The following is a 19,821-nucleotide window of genomic DNA, read 5'->3' on the forward strand; positions in this document are numbered from 1 at the left end:
TTTAAGCCCTGCCCTTTTAGGCGCAAAGCTGTCCAGTATATAAGTGGGCGAGAAAACACAATTTTTCAGAATTTTCTGACAAAGAGCGCATCACTCGCACCTCAAAAAACTCTGAGTCTGTAGTGCAGCCAGCATACACAATGTTTCATTCCCTTCATCTCAGGAAACCGAGGTTACATATGTAACCAAGACGTTCCCTTATGATTACAGTTCACTAGACATAAGCTAACGCATATGGGGAACAGAATCCCATCACGCCGCACTACACGACATAACTCTCCCAGAAAGCATAATGCTCGAAAGAACATGATGTCGCAGTCCTGTAGGACGGTGACTGACATGAGTATGCCACAGTGAATAACCCTCATGGTGGGCCAGGAGTGGAGCACTTATAATGGATATAGGAACTATAGTCATATAGTATGAATTAACCCCTTCACGAACCCAGTCAGGAAGGAAGTTTTATTTACAATGAAAGTGCTTGTAACTTTATGGGAAATGACAATGGCCTGAATGTGGGCGGTTGTGTAAAATGATAGGGGAGCCCGTACTTATAAAGGGTTATAAGCCTAGTCGGTTTGACCAACGAAATAGCAAGCACTGTAGACAGAAAGGACTTGCAAAGAGAGAGACGTAACATCTAGGTTGTAAAATCTTGCAAATGTGTTTTGAGAAGACCAACCTGCTGCAAAACATATGTCTTGTAAGGACACACCATTCGTCCATGCCCATGAAGAGGCCAAGCCTCTAGTTGAGTGTGCTTTAACACCAATTGGGCAATTAACACCCTGCAACTCGTAAGCCAGGGCAATCGCATCAATGATCCAGTGAGAAAGTCTTTGCTTGGAGATGGACATTCCTTTTGTGCATCCTCCATAGCACACAAAGAGCTGGTCAGACAGTATGAACTGGTGAGTGCATTCAACGTACAGTATGTGTGTAGCGCTCACACAGGGCATAACAAATGATATGACTGTTCATCATCCAAATTAAATGGAGGAGGGAAAAAGGCTTAAACATGAAACACCTAGGCTCTGAAAGGCATGGATAAAACCTTAGGTACATAGCCTTTTCTGGGTTTGACGGTGGCTTTTGAAAGACCAAACTCCAGACATGAATTGTCGACTGACAGTGCTTGCAAATCACCGACCCGTTTTACTGAGTCCAGAGCCAGCAGTAATGTGGTCTTAAGAGAAAGCACACGTGAGTCCAGAAGCTCGAAGTGGGGCCCCGTGAGCGCTTTTAAGACCAAAGTTAGGTCTCAAATTGGAAATGTAGCCAGGCAGGAGGATTTAGCTGCCTCACTCCCCTATGGAACTTTGATTAAATCATGTTTGCCTGTAGTGGTGCTGGCTTCAGGTGTATGATACGCAGAGATAGTTGCTACATAAACTTTGAGCATTGACGGAGTGAGCCCTACGTCCAAACACTCTTAAAGAAATATAAGAATTTCAGGTATGGAGCACTTCACTGGGTCTTTGCCGCATGAAAAGCACCAATTAGTGAACACATTCCATTTCAGTGCATAAAGGCATCTCATAGATGGCACTCTAACCTGTAAAATGGTGTTCATAACCGACTGAGTCAGTTCTGGCATGTTTAGCGCAATCCGTTCGGGGGCCACACATGCAGGTTCCGCAGCTTGGGCTGGGGATGCCAGATTGTGCTCTGCGCTGCCCTCCTCAGCGGTATTTCCTTTGGAGTGTCATCCAAAATCTCTATCATTTCTGGAAACCAGGACATTGGGCCACTTCGGTGCAACCAATAGAATCGTTTCCTTGTCCTCTCGGACTTTGCATATGACAGAGTGAAGAAGGCACACCAGGGAAAATGCATATTTGCATTTTGCAGGTAATTTGTGGGCCATTGCGTCCACTCCTAGCAGAGCTTGGGACTTGGAGTACCAGAAGGGACAGGAGGAGGCGACGCGTCAGTCTCATCATTGGCAGGGAATGGATTCTGCCTTGGTGGTTTATGTACGCCACAATTGTCGTGTTGTCCGAGCAAATCAGAACATGATAATTTGCTATTTTGGATTGAAAAGCATTCAAGGCTAGGAAAGCAGCTGACAGCTCCAGGCGCTTGATGTGCCATGCCCTCCTCGCACCTGTCCAGGTGCCGAAGGCCGGGTGTCCTTCGCACAATGCACTCCAACCTGCGTTGGAAGCGTTCGTGGTCACCACTTTCCGCCTGAAAACCTGCCCCATCATGACACCTTGATAGTAGAAAGCAGGAGCTGTCCAAGGGTGCTTTAGCAGTTAGACAGCGGTGAGATATAGCGATGCGCATGTGTCCTTGGTGCCAGGCATGCCGTAGAACACAGTGCTTGAGGCAGTACTGAAGAGGTTTCATGTGTAAAAGACCTAATGTAATGATGGCGGATGCCGCCGCCATAAGCCTTAATGCTTTCTGAAACAGCTTCAGTGGAAGTGTTCTCCCCAGTCTGAACTGAGACAGACACCGGAGAATGGCCTGAACACACTCACTCGTGAGATATGCACGCTCGCTTATGGAGTCAAGACGGACTCCCAGAAAGGAGATTTGTTGGCTGGGGGAGAGCGTGCTATTTGCCAAGTTGACATTGAGGCCCAGGCTGTTAAGATGTTGGAGCAATAAGTACCTGTGCTGGCATAACAGAGCCTCTGATTGGGCCAGTAATAACCAATTGTCAAGGAAATTCAAAATGTGCATGCCATTCAGTTTCAGAAGGGCGAGTACCACATCGATGCACTTTGTGAACGTGCGAGGTGCTAGGGACAATCTGAAGGGCAGGACTTTGAAATGATATGCTTGACAGTATGGAACAACCTCTATTGTGTTCTTTGCGAGAAGATTGTGTATTTCAGCTCATAACATTGGCGCATCTTTGGGTGGAACCATGGAAGACCATTGAAACGGAGCAGCCGATGTGCAAATTGGATTGTATAACCACGTTCGATCGTTTTTAGCACCCAGTCGGAATTGCCAGTAAGAGCTTGCCATGCGTCCGCGTAATGGGGCAGAGTGCGATTTGGTTCGTTCATTGTATGATATAATGTGCCGCTCACCATTGGGAAGCGGTTATGCATAATGTGTGGGCTTTGAAGTGGAAAAAAGCTCTTTATTGATAAAGTGTGAGCGTCTCGTGCATATGCAACGAGCGCTGTACTCTTTTTTTTACATTCTTTATTTGAATGTGAGACACAGAAGCAACATTTTGAATGAGGATATTCCTTTCCTGACAAACAGCAGTGGGAAAGAGGGGAACAGCATTGTGTGTTTCAAATAGAGCCTTCTTTGGGACAGGTCCGGAAGGAATGGAGAGCTTTGCATTCCACTTCATAGGGCTGTGCTCGTCAGGAGGGTGGCTTTTTCCACATCACGCTTGTCTCTGAGGGTCAGCCAGATGTGATGATCCAGGACCACCAGGTTGCCCATTGATTTGCCAATGGCCTATGCAGTGTCTTTAGTGGGCCTCAGTGCTAAGTCCGTAGTGGTGCGGAGCTCTTTAAGCATCTCTGGACCGTAGTCTTGCTCGTCCATTTGCTTGAGGAGCTTAGCTTGGAAAACTTGGGGCACGCCATCGCATGGAGTGCTGAACCAGCTTGGCCCGCTGCTGAGTATGCTTTTCCAGCCAGTGTGGACATTAGCTAACACAGCTTGAAAGGATGAGTGGGGCGTGAGGTGTGCCGCTGCCACCTCTTCCACAGGGGGTAGTTGGGCATAACCTTTGTCTTCCCCGTGGTCCACTTTAGTGAGAGTGGAATCGCTGTGCGAGTGAGCTGAATAGGGTGCATGGCAGGTTTTTTCAGTTCATTATGAACCTCCAGGAAGAATGGGGCAGATCTGTGGGATGCGGTCGCTTGATGACGTCCGGACTGCAGGAACCACTCATCAAGGCGAGATTTTTCCAGTTCCTCTGGAAGAGACCACTCGAGACCGAGCTCTTCAACCAACCTTGAAAGGACGTGAAGCATCTCCTTGTCAGTGGTGCATGCATGCTACTCACCCTCATTGGGGGAAGGGGTGGTGACGTCCCCAATTGAACACTTGCCAGTGTCAGATGCAATGAGAGACATAACATCATCCCCAACATCAGAACTGCCAAACGTAACGAAGTCGTGCACTCCTGCAGAGGATCGAAGCTTATCACCCATATACTGTACTGGCACGGACACAGTACATGGAGATTGAGGGGCTTGCAGGGTGTGTGCAAGCAGGAGGTCCACCTCAAATTTATCCTGCTCAACCTCGCAGCCCCGCCGTGCCTCATGTGATCCCTCGGGAGTCACAGAATAGGCAGGTGGGAGGGCGCGGGAAGCTGAATCGTCCCTCAGAAGGAGGGCGATTCGCAAGCTTCGTGAGGGCAGTCTGTCTCCATGAGAGCTGCCACTGCATGGGTGCAGCCCAGACAGCGAACGCAGCTCTCATGTTGATTTGACGGCGGGATGTGCCCCTCGCATAAGGAACACTTTCGGAATGATATCTTTAAAAAGATGCAAACACTTAAGCGGCTCTTTTATATATCACATATCTTTATATAAATATAGCAGATAAAGCAATAAAGGAAACTCAGGCCAAATCGCTGTGTGGAGTAGGTGTGTTGCTGAAGCAAGGACCCGTTCACCAATGAAGCATCTAACGGCAAGGTGTAGAATGTCTGCAGGAACACTGCAGGGGAGCGAAGAGTCTTCTAAGCTTACGAAGATTCTGTCCACTGACTCGTGTATTTCTACGGCGACAAATGTAGAGGGCTTCTAAGACGAGAGATGACTTTCTGTCTTGAAGGAACAAAATTCTGAGAAGTTGTGTTTTCACGCCTAAAATTGTGGGGCATAAACACCATGGCCAATCTTAGAATTGCCGTTATTGTAGAAGGGTTTCAACTAGGTCGTCGGAAAAGGAATTTCCACATATGCGTCAACATGATGCAATGTCGAGTGAACTGTAGTCGTAAGGGAACATTGATATTGAAATTCCCTTCATGTCACTTGCTCACAGATACTCTGTGTTTCTTGCTAGGATTTTGGAATTGTTTATGTATAAATGTATCTGTGTTTATATGTACAGTAGGTCTGTTGGAAATTATTTTTATTTCTTATTGAAAAAAATATCCACTAAGCTCTCTATTCAGACACATATGCCATTGTAGAGGCATTTTAACTGGTCTATCAAAGGGCTGGGTTTCATATCCTTCAAGGCTGTACAGTCATCTGGAAAATTATGAAAAATGGAGGATGAGTAAAAAAAAGACTAAATGTCTGCACACTGATATTATTGCTCCAAAATTTATTCTAGCAATGCAATTTTTCAACAATGCAATCAGGCAAAACCCCGAATGAACCCCATTTAGTGAGTGATGAGATCATCAGATAGTACATGATTTAAAACAATTAATCAATAATAAAGCATAGGGCATAGAATATTTAAATTTTGTTTTCTCATAAAAATAACAATTTCAAGTATGAAAAAAACATCTACTCATCTACTATATATTTTGTATTCTTTTTTGCAGAGTAAAAAAAAACTGCAATTAACTATGGAAGCCGCGGAGTGCCGATTAAAAATTAATGAAGAAGTCAATGATAAATCTATTAATTTAAAAATAAAGACTTGAATAAATAAACCAATTTATAAATGGACAAATAAATAGACACATTTAAATGTGTTTAATTCACATTTAAAAATGTAATTATATTTAACAATTAAATTGTGCATTAATAAATCGTGTTTTTAATTCATGTTTAAAATTACATTAAATGTAAAAATAAAATAGCACATTAATAAGTCATTTAAATGCACCTTTTAATTTGTGTTTTAAAAAAGCATTTGACAATTCCTTTTCTTCATTCATTTGCCAGTTGCTTTTCTTCGTCTGTTTGCCAATGGCTTTTCTTTTTCATTTTACTTTGGCTTTTCTTTTTCGTTTAACTTTGGCTTTGTTTTATCCATTTGACAATCAAGTTTAAAAAATGCCTTTCGACAGTGGCGAGCCATGCATTTTAAGTCTAGGCCTTCAGTGTGAATTCACTCAGTGTGGATTCATGCCATTTAAGAAAACACAGTTTCACAATGAATAAGACACCCTATACCTTTGGGCATTATACATTATGTTGCAGCTAGCAATAATACCAATTGACATTTTAAAAACACATCCATGCACAAAAGCCAGAACTTGAAATAACACTTAATGCTAAAGCAAGCCTAATTTTAACTGCAGCATGACTGATTTGTGAAATGAATGTCTCCCGAACAGACATCCAAAAATCATAATTTTTCATATGAATCTACCAAGGAGGTCTATAATACCTAGAAAAATTTATCTAATAATATTTGCGATTTAAATGTTGCTTGCAATACATTTCTATTCGCCAGGGTACACGGTTATGCTGCGTTCCATTCAAGTTGGATGAGGGATATTCCTACTTGATATCTCCGACCATAAATGCATTCCATTCCCCGATTATTCGGAAGATGGCGTTTAAGGAAACAAAACTGCAATGCTCCCATTAGCTTAGCAGGGGTTTGACTCTCATTAGAGATGTCTCCTAGCAACCCAACTGATAAACAATGCTGCAGCGCTAGCATTTGTGCTTCAGGTGTACGATTATCAAAAGAGATTATAATGTTTTATACACCAGTTTCTGCATTTGTTAAACAAGCTTTAATATCATGTTATGTGGAAACAAACACATTTATCGATATTACTTAATAAAGTGAATGTTTATCATTTACTTTGTATATCTCCCTGAGTGTCGACATGTTTGTGTGACATCATGCCCCTGCATCTCAGTGAAATCGGAGTTGAGAATTTCTGCACGAGCCTACAAGTTGTAATTCTGACTTAAAGATGCAATCCATTGTACTTTCCTAGTAGGAAGTTGTAAAATCTGACTTTCTGAGTTGAATGGAATGCAGCACTACTTTTCAAAACTTGATCTGACACTGAGTGCTCCAGCAGCCTACAACCCCAATTCCAAAAAAGTTGGGACGCTGTGTAAAATGTAAATAAAAACAGAATGCAATGATGTGCAAATCTCATAAACCCATATATTATTTACAATAGAACATAGAAAACAAATCAAATGTTTAAACTGAGGAAATGTACCATTTTAAGAAAAAAATAAGGTAATTTTGAATTTGATGGTCGCAATACGTCTCAAAAAAGTTGGGACAGGGGCAACAAAAGGCTGGAAAAGTAAGTGTTACTAAAAAGAAACAGCTGGAGGAACATTTTACTAAATAGGTTCATTGGCAACAGGTCAGTAACATGATTGGGTATAAATAGAGTATCTTAGAGAGGCAGAGTCTCTCAGAAGTAAAGATGGGCAGAGGTTCACCAATCTGCAAAAAACTGCATCTACAAATTGTGGAACAATTCCAGAATAATGTTCCTCAACGTAAAATTGTGAAGATTTTGAATATCTCATCATCTACATTACATAATATCATCAAAAGATTGCGAGAATCTGTAGAAATCTCTGTGTGCAAGGGACAAGGGCAAAAATCAATATTGGATGCCCGTGATCTTCGGGCCCTCAGGCAGCACTGCATTAAAAACAGGCATGATTATGTAATGGAAATCACTGCATGGGCTCAGAAACACCTCCAGAACTCATTGTCTGTGAACACAGTTCGCCGTGCCATCCACAAATGCAGGTTAAAACTTTATCATGCAAAGAAGAAGCCATATGTGAACATGATCCAGAAACGCCGCCGTCTTCTCTGGGCCAAAGCTCATTTAAAATGGACTGAGGCAAATTGGAAAACTGTTCTGTGGTCAGACGAATCGAAATTTGAAATTCTTTTTGGAAACCATGGATGCCGCGTCCTCCGGACTAAAGAGGAGAGGGACCATCTGGCTTGCTCAGTTCAAAAACTTGCATCTCTTATGGTATGGGGGTGCATTAGTGCCTATGGAATGGGCAGCTTGCACATCTGGAAAGGCACCATCAATGCTGAAAGGTATATACAGGTTTTAGAGCAACATATGCTTCCATCCAGATGACGTCTTTTTCAGGGAAGGTCTTGCATATTTCAGCAAGACAATGCTAAACCGCATACTGCATCTATTACAACAGCATGGCTTCGCAGTAGAAGAGTCCGGGTGCTGAACTGGCCTGCCTGCAGTCCAGACCTTTCACCAATTGAAAACATTTGGCACATCAAGACCCAGGACTGTTGAGCAGCTAGAATCCTGTATCAGACACGAATGGGACAACATTCCTCTCCCAAAACTCCAGCAACTGGTCTCCTCAGTTCCCAGACGTATATGGACTGTTGTTAAAAGAAGAGGGGATGCTACACAGTGGTAAACATGACCCTGTCCCATCTTTTTTGAGACATGTTGCTGCCATCAAATTCAAAATGAACTTATTTTTTCTTTAAAATGGTACATTTCCTCAGTTTAAACATTTGATATGTTTTCTATGTTCTATTGTGAATAAAATATGGGTTTATGAGATTTGCAAATCAGTGCATTCTGTTTTTATTTACATTTTACACAGCGTCCCAACTTTTTGGAATTGGGATTGTAATTTACACTTAGAAAACTCCTGATATTGCTATAACAATGCATAAAGCACTTACCAATTTTCTTGAAGTGAAAATCAGTCCTCCTTTCCTGTTTAATAAATTAAGCAATCACACGGTCATGCAGAACATCTCATGTTTTTAAATCCATAAGGATCTCTTTCTCAACGGCAATACTAGCAGTGATGACAACCAACTCGTCAGCAAGATCTCATGCTCTTCGCTTTCAGATTACGTACATCACTTAAAGCGTGATTGCGTCACTCAAGGCCAGCTATAAGGCCTCGACCGAGACCTTATCCTAAAGATCACACCCACAAAGAACAGATAAATCAATCTGATTTGCTGATGAATCCGACAGTCTGACTTTAGTTGCCAGTTCATTTGCACTGTTGAGGGATTCTGAAGAAATTCTGAAGGCCTAACGGGATGGAGCTCAGACTCATGTGCTGCTTCGGGCATGCGATTTGTGAAACAGTTGTCACACTTTGCTTGTAAGCATCAAGGAATAAATTCTGACTGGATAAACTTTTCGTTTTTCTCTGTTTGTTTGTAGATTAATTAAGAGTGGAAAGCGATTGAAAATACATAGGCAATAAGGTGATTGAGAATGAAAGGATGAAAAATATTTATTTATTTGGCATGTTAGGCCAGCAGAGAAGGCTTTGCTGGCCCTGAGAATTCGCCACTGCCTTTCGACTCAGTTTTAAGACACACACCCTCTCCCACGTCCCACTCGAAAGAGATGTAAGACGGTCTGTCATTGGACAGCTATTGATAGAAGTTTACGTGCTATGAAGCCTGTGCAAAAGAAATGGACACGAGGTGTATCAGAAATTAATGGACACTTCTCGCTGCTGCAGATAAAGGCTGAGCACAGCCCTCCCCAATCATGCACTGTGGTATGTGTACAGGAAGGGAGACTGTAACGACGATGCCATTAACAGAACCAATCCGTGCCACTGACTGAAAGCACGCGGCCGCCATGCTCGCGCTCCACCGGCGTGAGGAACAGATCAGCTGGATAAAGATACCGGGACTCCGGGCTGCAGCAGCCACTAGATCCTACCTAAAGCAAATGCTTCTCTGTGCGGCCAGACCTTCCCTCATCTGCTCCTATCAAGTGGTGACACCATGTCCACTTTCAGTGATATCACATTCCACTTAACACACTTTATGTCCACCTTTTTAATATTTTAAATTATTTTTGTATTGAAATAATTGCCTGAGTATGATCGGGAAAAGGCAGACTAGTTGATACACAGAAGGTGAGCACACTTTGTTGAAAATGGTAAAGCCCAACAGTAAACTACTGTTGTGTTTTACTTGTTGTCAAGCAATTAAATGGTCTCTTTGGAATACTAATGTAATGATGAGTCAACAGAGTTGAGATCCAAGTGCAGCTTTCAATAACAATAAACGTAGTAATTCAGACAGGCAGGGGTAAATCACCAGCAGCAGTAATATCAAAGGCAGTCTAGAGGGGTATTCAATAAACAGGCAAGAGATCGGAGCAGGCGGCAGACAATCACAGGTTATATCCAGGTAAAACAAGGCAGTAATAGTAGGCAGGCAGCAACGGATCAAAGACAGGGTAAACAGTCCAGGATAATACACAGGTAATTCAACAAACTAAGAAAACGCTCAGAAATGTCAGCCTGGGCAAAACAAGACTTCGCCATGACAGTGAGTGATAGTGAGACTTAAATAGTTGAGTGAATTGGAAACAAGTGAGCAGGTAATCATTGACAGGTACAGAGTTTATGGGAAATGGAGTCCAGAGAGTTAAAGTCAAACCCCAGGTGATGGAGCCCTCTGGTGGTGAGTGGGAGGAACAACAAAGGCGGGATTCATGACAACTAATTTAAAAACTGTATAATATCTACCTGCTGTGTACATGACTATTTATAATGTTGCAAATAAAGTCTGTGCTTCAAAATATTGTGTTGTGCACCTCTTCATAATGATCACAAATTGTGAATCACACACCCATAACACCCAGACTACAACTGCAAGAGAGGTATATGATAAAAGTAGCAATACTTATACAAATTGTGAAGTATTGCTACTTTTATCACACACCTCTCTTGCGACTGTAGTATTGGTGTTATGAATTTAACATTAATTCATTTACAGTTTAATTGTATCAGACTAGATTGTATTTTACATTTAATTGACAGATAATGGCAACTAACATGTCATAGATGTTTGAGGTAAAATGCCAAAGCTTTAGGCTAAACATTTTCTGAATAAAAATGATCAAAAATCAACAAGAGTTTTACATTTAACTGCAGCAGCGACAAGTGACCATTAACTTCTGATACGCCTCACATCCATTTCTTTTGCACAGGCTTCATAGACCACATAAATCTTTATCAATAGCCATCCAATGACAGACCATCTTAATCTCCTTTCGAGTGGGACGTGGGAGAGGGGGTGTGTCTTAAAACTGAGTTGAAAGTTCGCTGACTGCTCCCACATGTCAACTGTCCAATCGCATTTTTAAACTCGATTGTCAAATGGATAAAGAAAAGCCAAAGTAAAACGTAAAATGAAGAAATTGCCATTGGCAAATAGACGAATAAAAGCAACTGGTAAATGAATGAAGAAAAGCAATTGCCAAATGCTTTTTTGAAACACAGTTTAAAAGGTGCATTTAAAAATGACTAATTAATGTGCTATTGTATTGTTACATTTAATTGCATTTTAAACATAAATTAAATGCATGATTTATTAATGCACAATTGTATTGTTAAATATAATTACATTTTTAAACATGAATTAAATAAACACATTTAAATGTGTCTATTTATTTGTCAGTTTTTATTTTCAAATTAATAGATTGATAATTTATTTCTACATTATTTTTTTAATTGGCACTCCGTGGCTTCCAAAAGTAACAAGTTGCTTGCAGTATTTTTTAATTTTTATTTTTTATCCACTAGATAATGCAGCTATTTTGAATGGCTGTCAATGAAGAAAGATGCTTTTGCAGCCAGATGGTGTAGTTGCAACATCTACTAGCAGGGGCTAACTAGACCGTGTTAACAAGCCATACCTTGAACCCTTTGTTGCATTAGTACACTGATCTAAAAATTCTCCTGATGTAAGATGGGAAACCTTAGACCTAAAAGTATTGAGGCATTTCATATGCAATTATGTCATCAAACTGCAAGGGCTGCTCTGTGAATTCCACACGGTCTTCAGAATTTTTTCCCTTAGACCAACTGTCCTGCATTTTTTAGTTGAAATGCTGCAGCATGTAATAACATCAAAGGTCTTACATGGTATTGATTTTTAGTAAAAGTGAGTTAAAATGTATGGGTATGAAAACCAATACTATAATAAACATTAAATATTATTTACCCACTGTTATGTACTGGCAGAGGCCTTGCTATTTCAGAAGATGCATTTAACTTTTTGTCTTTAAACATCACTTTGCTGCCTATGCAGTGCACAGGGACCTGGGCGTGTCATGTCAACATCACCATGGGATCTCATGGTATAAATGGGCACAAATGCAAGTTCGCATTGCAAACCCAGGCTGTTCAGCTCTCCAGCCATCCCTTCATCCCTCTATCTTTCTATCCTCCTTCTCCTAAGGGAATGGCTGGAGCAGATGGCAGACTTTGCCAAAGAGCTGTGGAGTGTGCAGGAGATGATGGCCAGTATACTTGGTGCTTTGTGTGTGGGTGTGTGCGTGTGTGTGTGTGTGTGTGTGTGTATGTACATGTTTATACTACATTGTGGGGACCAAATGTCCCCACAAGGATAGTAAAACCTGAGATCACCTACCTTGTGGGGCCTAGCATGAGGGAAATGGCTTATTAAACATATTAAATGTTTTTTTTTTTTTTTTAAACGTAAAAATGCAAAAAGGTTTCTGTGAGGGTTAGGTTTAGGGGTAGGGGTAGAGTTAGGGGAAAGAAATTATCGTTAGATCTGTATACAATCCATAAAATGCATGGAAGTCTATAGAGAGTCCCCACAATGATATAAAAACAAGTTTGTATTTGGACATGTGGGTTCATGCTGAGGTCTGGAGTCCCTGATTTCACCACATACATAAAGTACAGGGAGGTTAGGGGTCGGTCCATGCCTGCTGGTGCATTGTCAAGTTCGAAGAGATCCTTCAACAAGTTGGAGCAGGGACAAAACAGGATAAACACTTGCTGTGAACTCACCACCTCAATAAACAGAGGTCAATCTGCAGTGTACACATGAAATTCTGAACAGGTGCCCTTCCAACAGACTGGGCTGTTATTGCTGGAAATGCCAGCAGGTGTTGCTAACAGCTTCATTAAACAAATTTTTGTCATTTACTCACATTAATGTCATTCCAAACCTGCATGACTTTCTTTATTTTGTGGAACGTAAAAGGTGACCCTGGACAATCTTTTCCACATAATGAAAGTAAAAGGGAACTGGGTCTGTCAAAATCCAAAATGACAAACGTAGCACCAGAAAATATCATAAAAGCAGTCTATTACTACTCAGGCACTATATTCCAAGTCTTCTGAAGCTACTGTATAGTAGTTATAGCTTGGTGTGAGGAACAGACTGAAATTTAAGTTTTTATTCACTGAAAATGTTCTCCTTCACTATAGTTCTCATAACAGATGTGGTACCATTGACTTAAATTATGTTTGGTCTTAACATGCAAGAACCTATTATGTTTGCTGTCAATGTCACCGAATGATATCCACATGCCATTTTTGTTGTCCATATGACTTTTGTAGTCCATTTCAGAGTTTTAGCTGAGCAATGGTTGTCAGTAAATAGCGGCTTCCTTACACAAAGCTACCATATGTCTTCTGAAGACATGGAATATTGTGCAGAAGTCATGTGGACTTATTTGTCATTTTTGGAGCTTGATAGCCCCTGATCCCCATCCACTTTGATGTGTGGAAATGAGCAGCATGAACATTATTCAAAACTTCTCCTTTTGTGTTCCACAGAAGAAAGGAACTCTTATGGGTTTGGAACAAAGTGAGGGTGAGTAATTGAAACTTTCCCATTAACCCTCTGGGGTCTGAGTGTGTTTTGGGCCCTGGAGAAGTTTTGACATGCCTTGACATTTGTGCTTTTTTCAGTTGCTTAAAAACATATTAATGGCTAAAGTGATAACACTGTATTCAGCACAAACTGGGCTACAATAATATGTGAACAACATGTATGTACATGTTTGTATTTTTGAGAAAATAACATTTATGCGTGTTTTTTTGAAAAAAACAAAAAGTTTAAGTCACTGAAATAAGGCCATATAACACATACTAAACATTTGTTCCCAAAACCTTTGAGAACTGGATCTTGTAGCTTAGAGTTTTTGCTACAAAATGATGTGAAAACCATCCTGATCTCTCATTCAGACAAAACAATATAGTAATTTAACTTTTGTAAGACACTTTTAGTGTTAGAAAGGCCATATGTGAGGAGGCGTGGATGATCATGAATATTGATGTGATTCACACCTGAGGAGACAAAGACCCCTCCCCTGAGAGAGAATTAATGTGAGGAGACTTAATGATTGAATGTATTGTTTGTAGCTTATTCACAAAATCAAGTTTAAGTTAAAAGAAGTAATCTGACTATACATTTTCTTTACATAAAGACTTAAAAACTATAGACCTACACTACCGTTTAAAAGTTTTAGATCTGTAAGATTTTTTAATGTTTTTAAAAGAAGTCTCTTCTGTTCACCAAGGCTGCATTTATTTGATCCAAAATACAGCAAAAACAGTGATATTGTGAAATATTTTTACAATTTAAAATAACTGTTTTCTGTTTGAATATATTGTAAAATGAAATTTATTCCTGTGATCAAAGCTGAATTTTCAGCATCATTACTGCTGTCTTCAGTGTCACATGATCTTCAGAAATCATTCTAATATGCTGATTTTCTAATAAGGGCATATTTACAGCACATTTTACACATTTACACCCGAACAGATATTTGCAAGCACAAGCTTCGTTGATGATAATGAGGCAGCATGAATACTAGTTAAAATATAATCTAAACATTCAGATTATTTTTATATCATATTTATATCATACAGCATACAATTTAAATACCTGCTTTAGCCGAAACAACATTTAAATGTATCTAAAACTTGCCTATTAGGACATATTTCAAATTTCAATCCTCTGAATCCTGGCTGGCAAGTCTGGAAATAGTCCAACTAGTAAAATATGTACATGTTTATATAAAATAGCATGTCAACTAATGTATGTAAAACTAAATGACTTACTCATCTGAAATTGTATCCTCGGCTGGATCAAGTCACTCTTCAAATGTTCCTCGTCGGAGTCCCGCTCTTCTTCTGAGGAAAATGTGAACTCTTCGTCACTATCCAGGACCATCTGAAGAGCTTCCTCACCTGTGTAGTGTGCCATCTTCCAAACGAGCAGAAAAGTGAATGAACTTGATGCTTTTTAAGGCATTGTTGGGGGCGTTTACCATTTGCATTGATCGCCTCAGCACATTACTGTATGAATAGCGCGCTCTGCTGGTGGGTGTGATCACATTAGGGATAATTAGCTGAGCCAGGAGAAACTGTACATCTCTTGGTTTCATACAGATTACATTGCAGGAGAATATTTGTTTTAAATTTGAATTGTTTTATTTAAAAGTAGACATTTTAAGCTTTCTTTAGACATATGTTTTATGTTTGTCTGATAAGTATTCGCAGAGTTTCAGTTCATTTTTGTGATGTGTTTCAGAAAGATGCTCGCGGAGACAGAGACAGCTGAAAGGGCACCCTGTTTATTTTCTTTATTTTACAGAAGCACAAGGTTTTGTTGTTATTGTGAGTGTACACAAATAAAATACCCTTTATAGTTTCTAATGATGTCTTACGCTTATCAGTATGCCCAAAAATGACAGAGTATTTTAAGTTGTTTCCACTGTTATGAGGAAAAAAATCCAGCAGGACGTGCTGGTGCGTCCATCGACCCCAGAGAGTTAAGCCTTCTATCTGGTGTAGGAATGTGTATTTGCAAAAAACTAGAATTTCATTTTGAACCTATAATGATGGGAAATGGGTTATTTAGGTCAGCAGAAGCTATATTTATCCTTTTTGCCCTCTGGGTCACAGGTGTCATCAGGACCGCTTTGCCAAACATGGACAGAGAAAGTAGAGAGAAGTACTCTGTCATCATCCAAGCCAAAGACATGGCCGGCTCTGTGGGGGGTCTGTCTGGATCCACCACAGTAAACATCACCCTGACCGATGTCAACGACAATCCACCAAGATTCCCTCAAAGTATGGCATCTCCTTCTCTCTCTTTCATCATGGAAAAGTCTGGACTTTAGGCACGCATTTACTACAGAAACCATCTAATCCTTAAATCCCTTTGAATATCCTGTGAATTTATGCCAAATGGCTGCATTCATTTGAGATTTATTTTGTGCAAGTAAACAACATTTATTGAGCAAACTTGAGCTTATCCTCTATAAACCCTTGAAATTAGCTCAGCACAAATATCACTCTTTAAGATTTGAATCAAAAGCTTTCTAATGTTTAATAAAATCACATCTGTTCCATTTGTTTATTCTCTGCTTCAGAGAACTATCAGTTGTACGTTCCAGAATCTGCTCAGGTAGGGAAAGCTGTTGGCAAAATCAAAGCCAACGATGAAGACCTTGGTGTCAATGCTGAGATGACATACAGAATTACCAATGAAGAAGGGGCTGCCATGTTTTCCATCTCTACTAACAGTGATAAGAGCGAAGGCATCATCTCCCTCAGAAAGGTCTGAACACGACATGCCCCATTTACACAGACATACCACAAACTGATAGCTTCAAATTTGTGGTTCTGCAGCCATGTCCTGTCTTTGGCCAAAATGTAATTTCTGCTTCTCCCTTGATATTATAACTGATGTTCTTTCCAGCCTCTGGACTACGAGAAGAAAAAGGCCTACTCTTTGAACATAGAAGGCGTCAACACCCATCTCGATCCTCGTTTTTCTTACCTGGGCCCCTTTAAAGACACCACCATGCTAAAGCTCATTATTGGGGATGTTGATGAGGCTCCGGTCTTTACTATGGACTACTATATCATGGATGTGTATGAGAATTCTCCAGGTGGGACAGAGGTTGGCATGGTAACTGCTCAAGACCCCGACAGCACTAGAAGTAAAGTCAAGTGAGTTTTCCAAGAGAGCAATACTGTTATGTGGCCTTGAAGTATATTCTAAATGGCATTAAATGCTTTCAGAGCAAATTACAGTGCTTGGTAAAAAGAACATACAATACATTTGCCAATAGTTTTGAGGAGAAATATTCTTTAGAAAAAGTAACATGGCTTTCAGTGAGTGATGAACAGTGTATGGATGTTTGAATTCTCATGAATGATTATAGTTTGTTCATGTTTTTTTGTGTTGTAGCTGGTTAAGTGTTTTCATTATAAATATTTACTGATAAGCTGTTTAGGTTGATAAAGTGGCAGCATCCACACAAATATTGAAATGCTTTGTATAAAAGCAAGATGATGTGAGTTGCTGATGATTTATATCTGAGTAGCTAGCACAGTTAAGTCTTTTGACTATTTTTCGAACTTAAGGTCACCTTACAGCATTAAAACTCCTTTAAAGTATAATTTATTCTCATTATATTTGCATTTTAAATGTTTTTTTTTTTGTTGTTGTTGTTATTGTTTTATATTGAAGATCTTTTGAAGAACTTTCATATTGCAATTTTAGGTACTCCATTGACCAAAGTGCAGAAGGAGGTACACTTTTCAGCATTGATGCCAACAGTGGACTCATTAAAACCACCAGGAGTCTAGACCGAGAGGAGGTGGCCTGGCACAACATCACTGTTATGGCTTCAGAGATTGGTATGTACTGCTACAAGGCCAGAATCCTGTCTGTACTCATCAATTTTTATGTGGGTTTCTGAGAAAAAACATAGGGAATCATTTAACCAATGATATCTTCATTTTGAAACAAGCGTTCTTCTTGAAGTATGGACTGGAAACAGCTTGTCCAAGAGGGAATCATTGGCCCTGAATTCTAAATCATTGATACTGACCAAAACAAATGGCTTCTTGTCAGAGTGTTGAATTGTGGGATTGATGCTGAGGTGGCAGGTAGCATGCTGGTGTGGTTTTGAGGGTGGATAGGGTCAATACATTTTTCTTCTCGTTTTCCTTTTTTCTTCTTGCAGATGCATATCTATGCAATTAGCTTTCCTCTGCCCCTTTCTTCACAGTGGTGTTCAGCTAATGGGCTGAGACTGTCCTCTGATAGTGCTTGCTGATACTAGGCTGATAATGTTTGGTCACGGAAGTTAATATCAGTGCAATCATACTGAACTACGTAACATGCACAAACTGACTCCAAAACAGGCATAATTTGATGTTCCCACACCATATTCACATTCCCACACCAGTAAAGCCCACAAGAGAAGTATGAATCTACTATATATGTGAAAATATAAGAGCTTATTTGTATCTCACTGAAAGAATATCACCATTAATTTTAATCTCACTGTAAGAATACCACCATTAAAAATAAATAAATAAATAAATAGATAGATAGATAAATAAATAACATGATACACTATATGGCCAAAAATATGTGGACACGCCCTTCTAATAAACATTCAATATCATTGTGGCAATGGTTGGGAGGGCCCTTTTCTGTTCCAGTATAATAATGTCCCTGTGTACAAAGTGAGATCAATAAGGACAAGTCTGGTTTAAGTCCGGAACTGAAGAATTGACAGCCAGCACTAAACTTAGACTTGAACCTCACTGAACACATTTGGGATGAAAAGGCCCCATGGGCCACCACCAGTGCCTGACCACACTGATGCTATTGTGACTGAATAGGACCAAATTTCTTGCAGACATTTTCCAATATCAAGTGGAAAGCCTTCCCAGAAGAGCTGTTAGGGAGAACCATCTACCATTAATGTCAATGGTTTTAAAAAGAAATGTTCAACAAGCACCTACAGCCTGATCTCATTAAATTACGTGACAATGGCAACATTTTTCAAAACCAAAATTATGTGCTTCATTGCACCTTTGGCTGCAGTTTCTTAGTGAAGTGTCCAGCAGGGGGTGCCAAAAGTGAGTAAAATGATGTTGTAATCAGACAAGGTTTTTAAGGAAAATATTCCAGTAGATGGATGTTTTTATGAGTAAAACATACCTCCCTAACCTTAAACTTTATACTTAACCTAACCAATAGTGTTAAAAAAGATTAATGACAGGTGAACAAAACAGACATCCTTGCACTTAACCAAAGCCTTAACCTAATAATGTTTTAAAAGCAAATTTCGATATGAAAAGCACATTTATTGAAGCAACCACCTTATTTCGTGGCACTTCTATGGCACTTTCACTTTACTTTCACTCCGAGCGTCCTTGACTGGACTCGAGGCTCGGCCTCCGAGTCCAAAGTCCAACACTCTATCAGGTGTGCTAGAGCGGAAGCTAGTCATGTTTGAATATGTGTGTAAATGTAGGTGGGTCTGCAATACAAGTGCTAAAATGTATTGTTTTTCAAATGATGCGTTAGAGTAAAAGTGTTTCGATATCATAACATAGCAGTGTGTGCGTAATAGTGCGTAAAAAAGTCATAAACAGCCATATTACACGTGATTTGTATGAAAGTGGAAAAAAAATGCACAGTTGTTTCAATGCTTATGGAATAATGTAAATCAATGTAACAGTCCCTGTCTTTGCAGCCTGAAATTGTTCAGAACATTCAGAACATCTGCACTAAAAACAAGCTAGCTGCTGTGCAACGAATGAAACAGAACACAGGTGTCTCGACATGCGAGGCAAGTTTTTTTTAACTTGACATGGTGTCTAAAAAAATGTGCTGGTCCTGCTCGAGATGCTGAAGAAACAGCGAGACGTGGTGCAACAGTCAAACATGTCCATCCAGCATGTGTTAACATAGGAAAACAATTGAAAAATAGAGCAAACGCATGCAAAAACATGTTCAGTGTAAATTCACTGAATCTGTGACTGAGATTGCATGTGCGAAACAAGTGAGGTAGTCCGTTTACATTTTTTTGTTAATAACAAACCCGAACCCAAACCAGATGTCAAACTTGAAAAACTGACCGAACCCTGCCAGAAACCCGGCAGTTTCTCGGGTCCTGTCGGGCCCGGGTCGGGTTGCAGACCTCTAGCAGATCCTATGCGTGCAGCGTTTTGGTGTCCACATACTTTTGGACATTTAATGTATAATACAATGTTCTGAAATAAAAATGGATTGTAAATTACTTGAACCAGATTTCAGGTCAACAATAACTCTGTCTTGAGCATAAAAGATGGTATTCATCTTCAGATG

General features: G+C 40.1%; 1 protein-coding gene across 1 annotated transcript in view; it reads left to right on the plus strand.

Moving 5' to 3' along the window:
• The window catches only part of LOC127442357 (cadherin-18-like), a 109,697-nt gene that overhangs the window by 66,381 nt on the left and 23,495 nt on the right, over positions 1 to 19,821 (plus strand). Inside the window, exons 5-8 of the mRNA XM_051700317.1 lie at positions 15,606 to 15,773; positions 16,076 to 16,263; positions 16,405 to 16,658; positions 17,215 to 17,351. Of these exons, the coding sequence (XP_051556277.1) occupies positions 15,606 to 15,773; positions 16,076 to 16,263; positions 16,405 to 16,658; positions 17,215 to 17,351 (747 nt within the window). The remainder of the gene's footprint in view (positions 1 to 15,605; positions 15,774 to 16,075; positions 16,264 to 16,404; positions 16,659 to 17,214; positions 17,352 to 19,821) is intronic.

This window comes from Myxocyprinus asiaticus, chromosome 6, assembly GCF_019703515.2.
Source record: "Myxocyprinus asiaticus isolate MX2 ecotype Aquarium Trade chromosome 6, UBuf_Myxa_2, whole genome shotgun sequence".
Lineage (NCBI taxonomy): Eukaryota > Metazoa > Chordata > Actinopteri > Cypriniformes > Catostomidae > Myxocyprinus > Myxocyprinus asiaticus.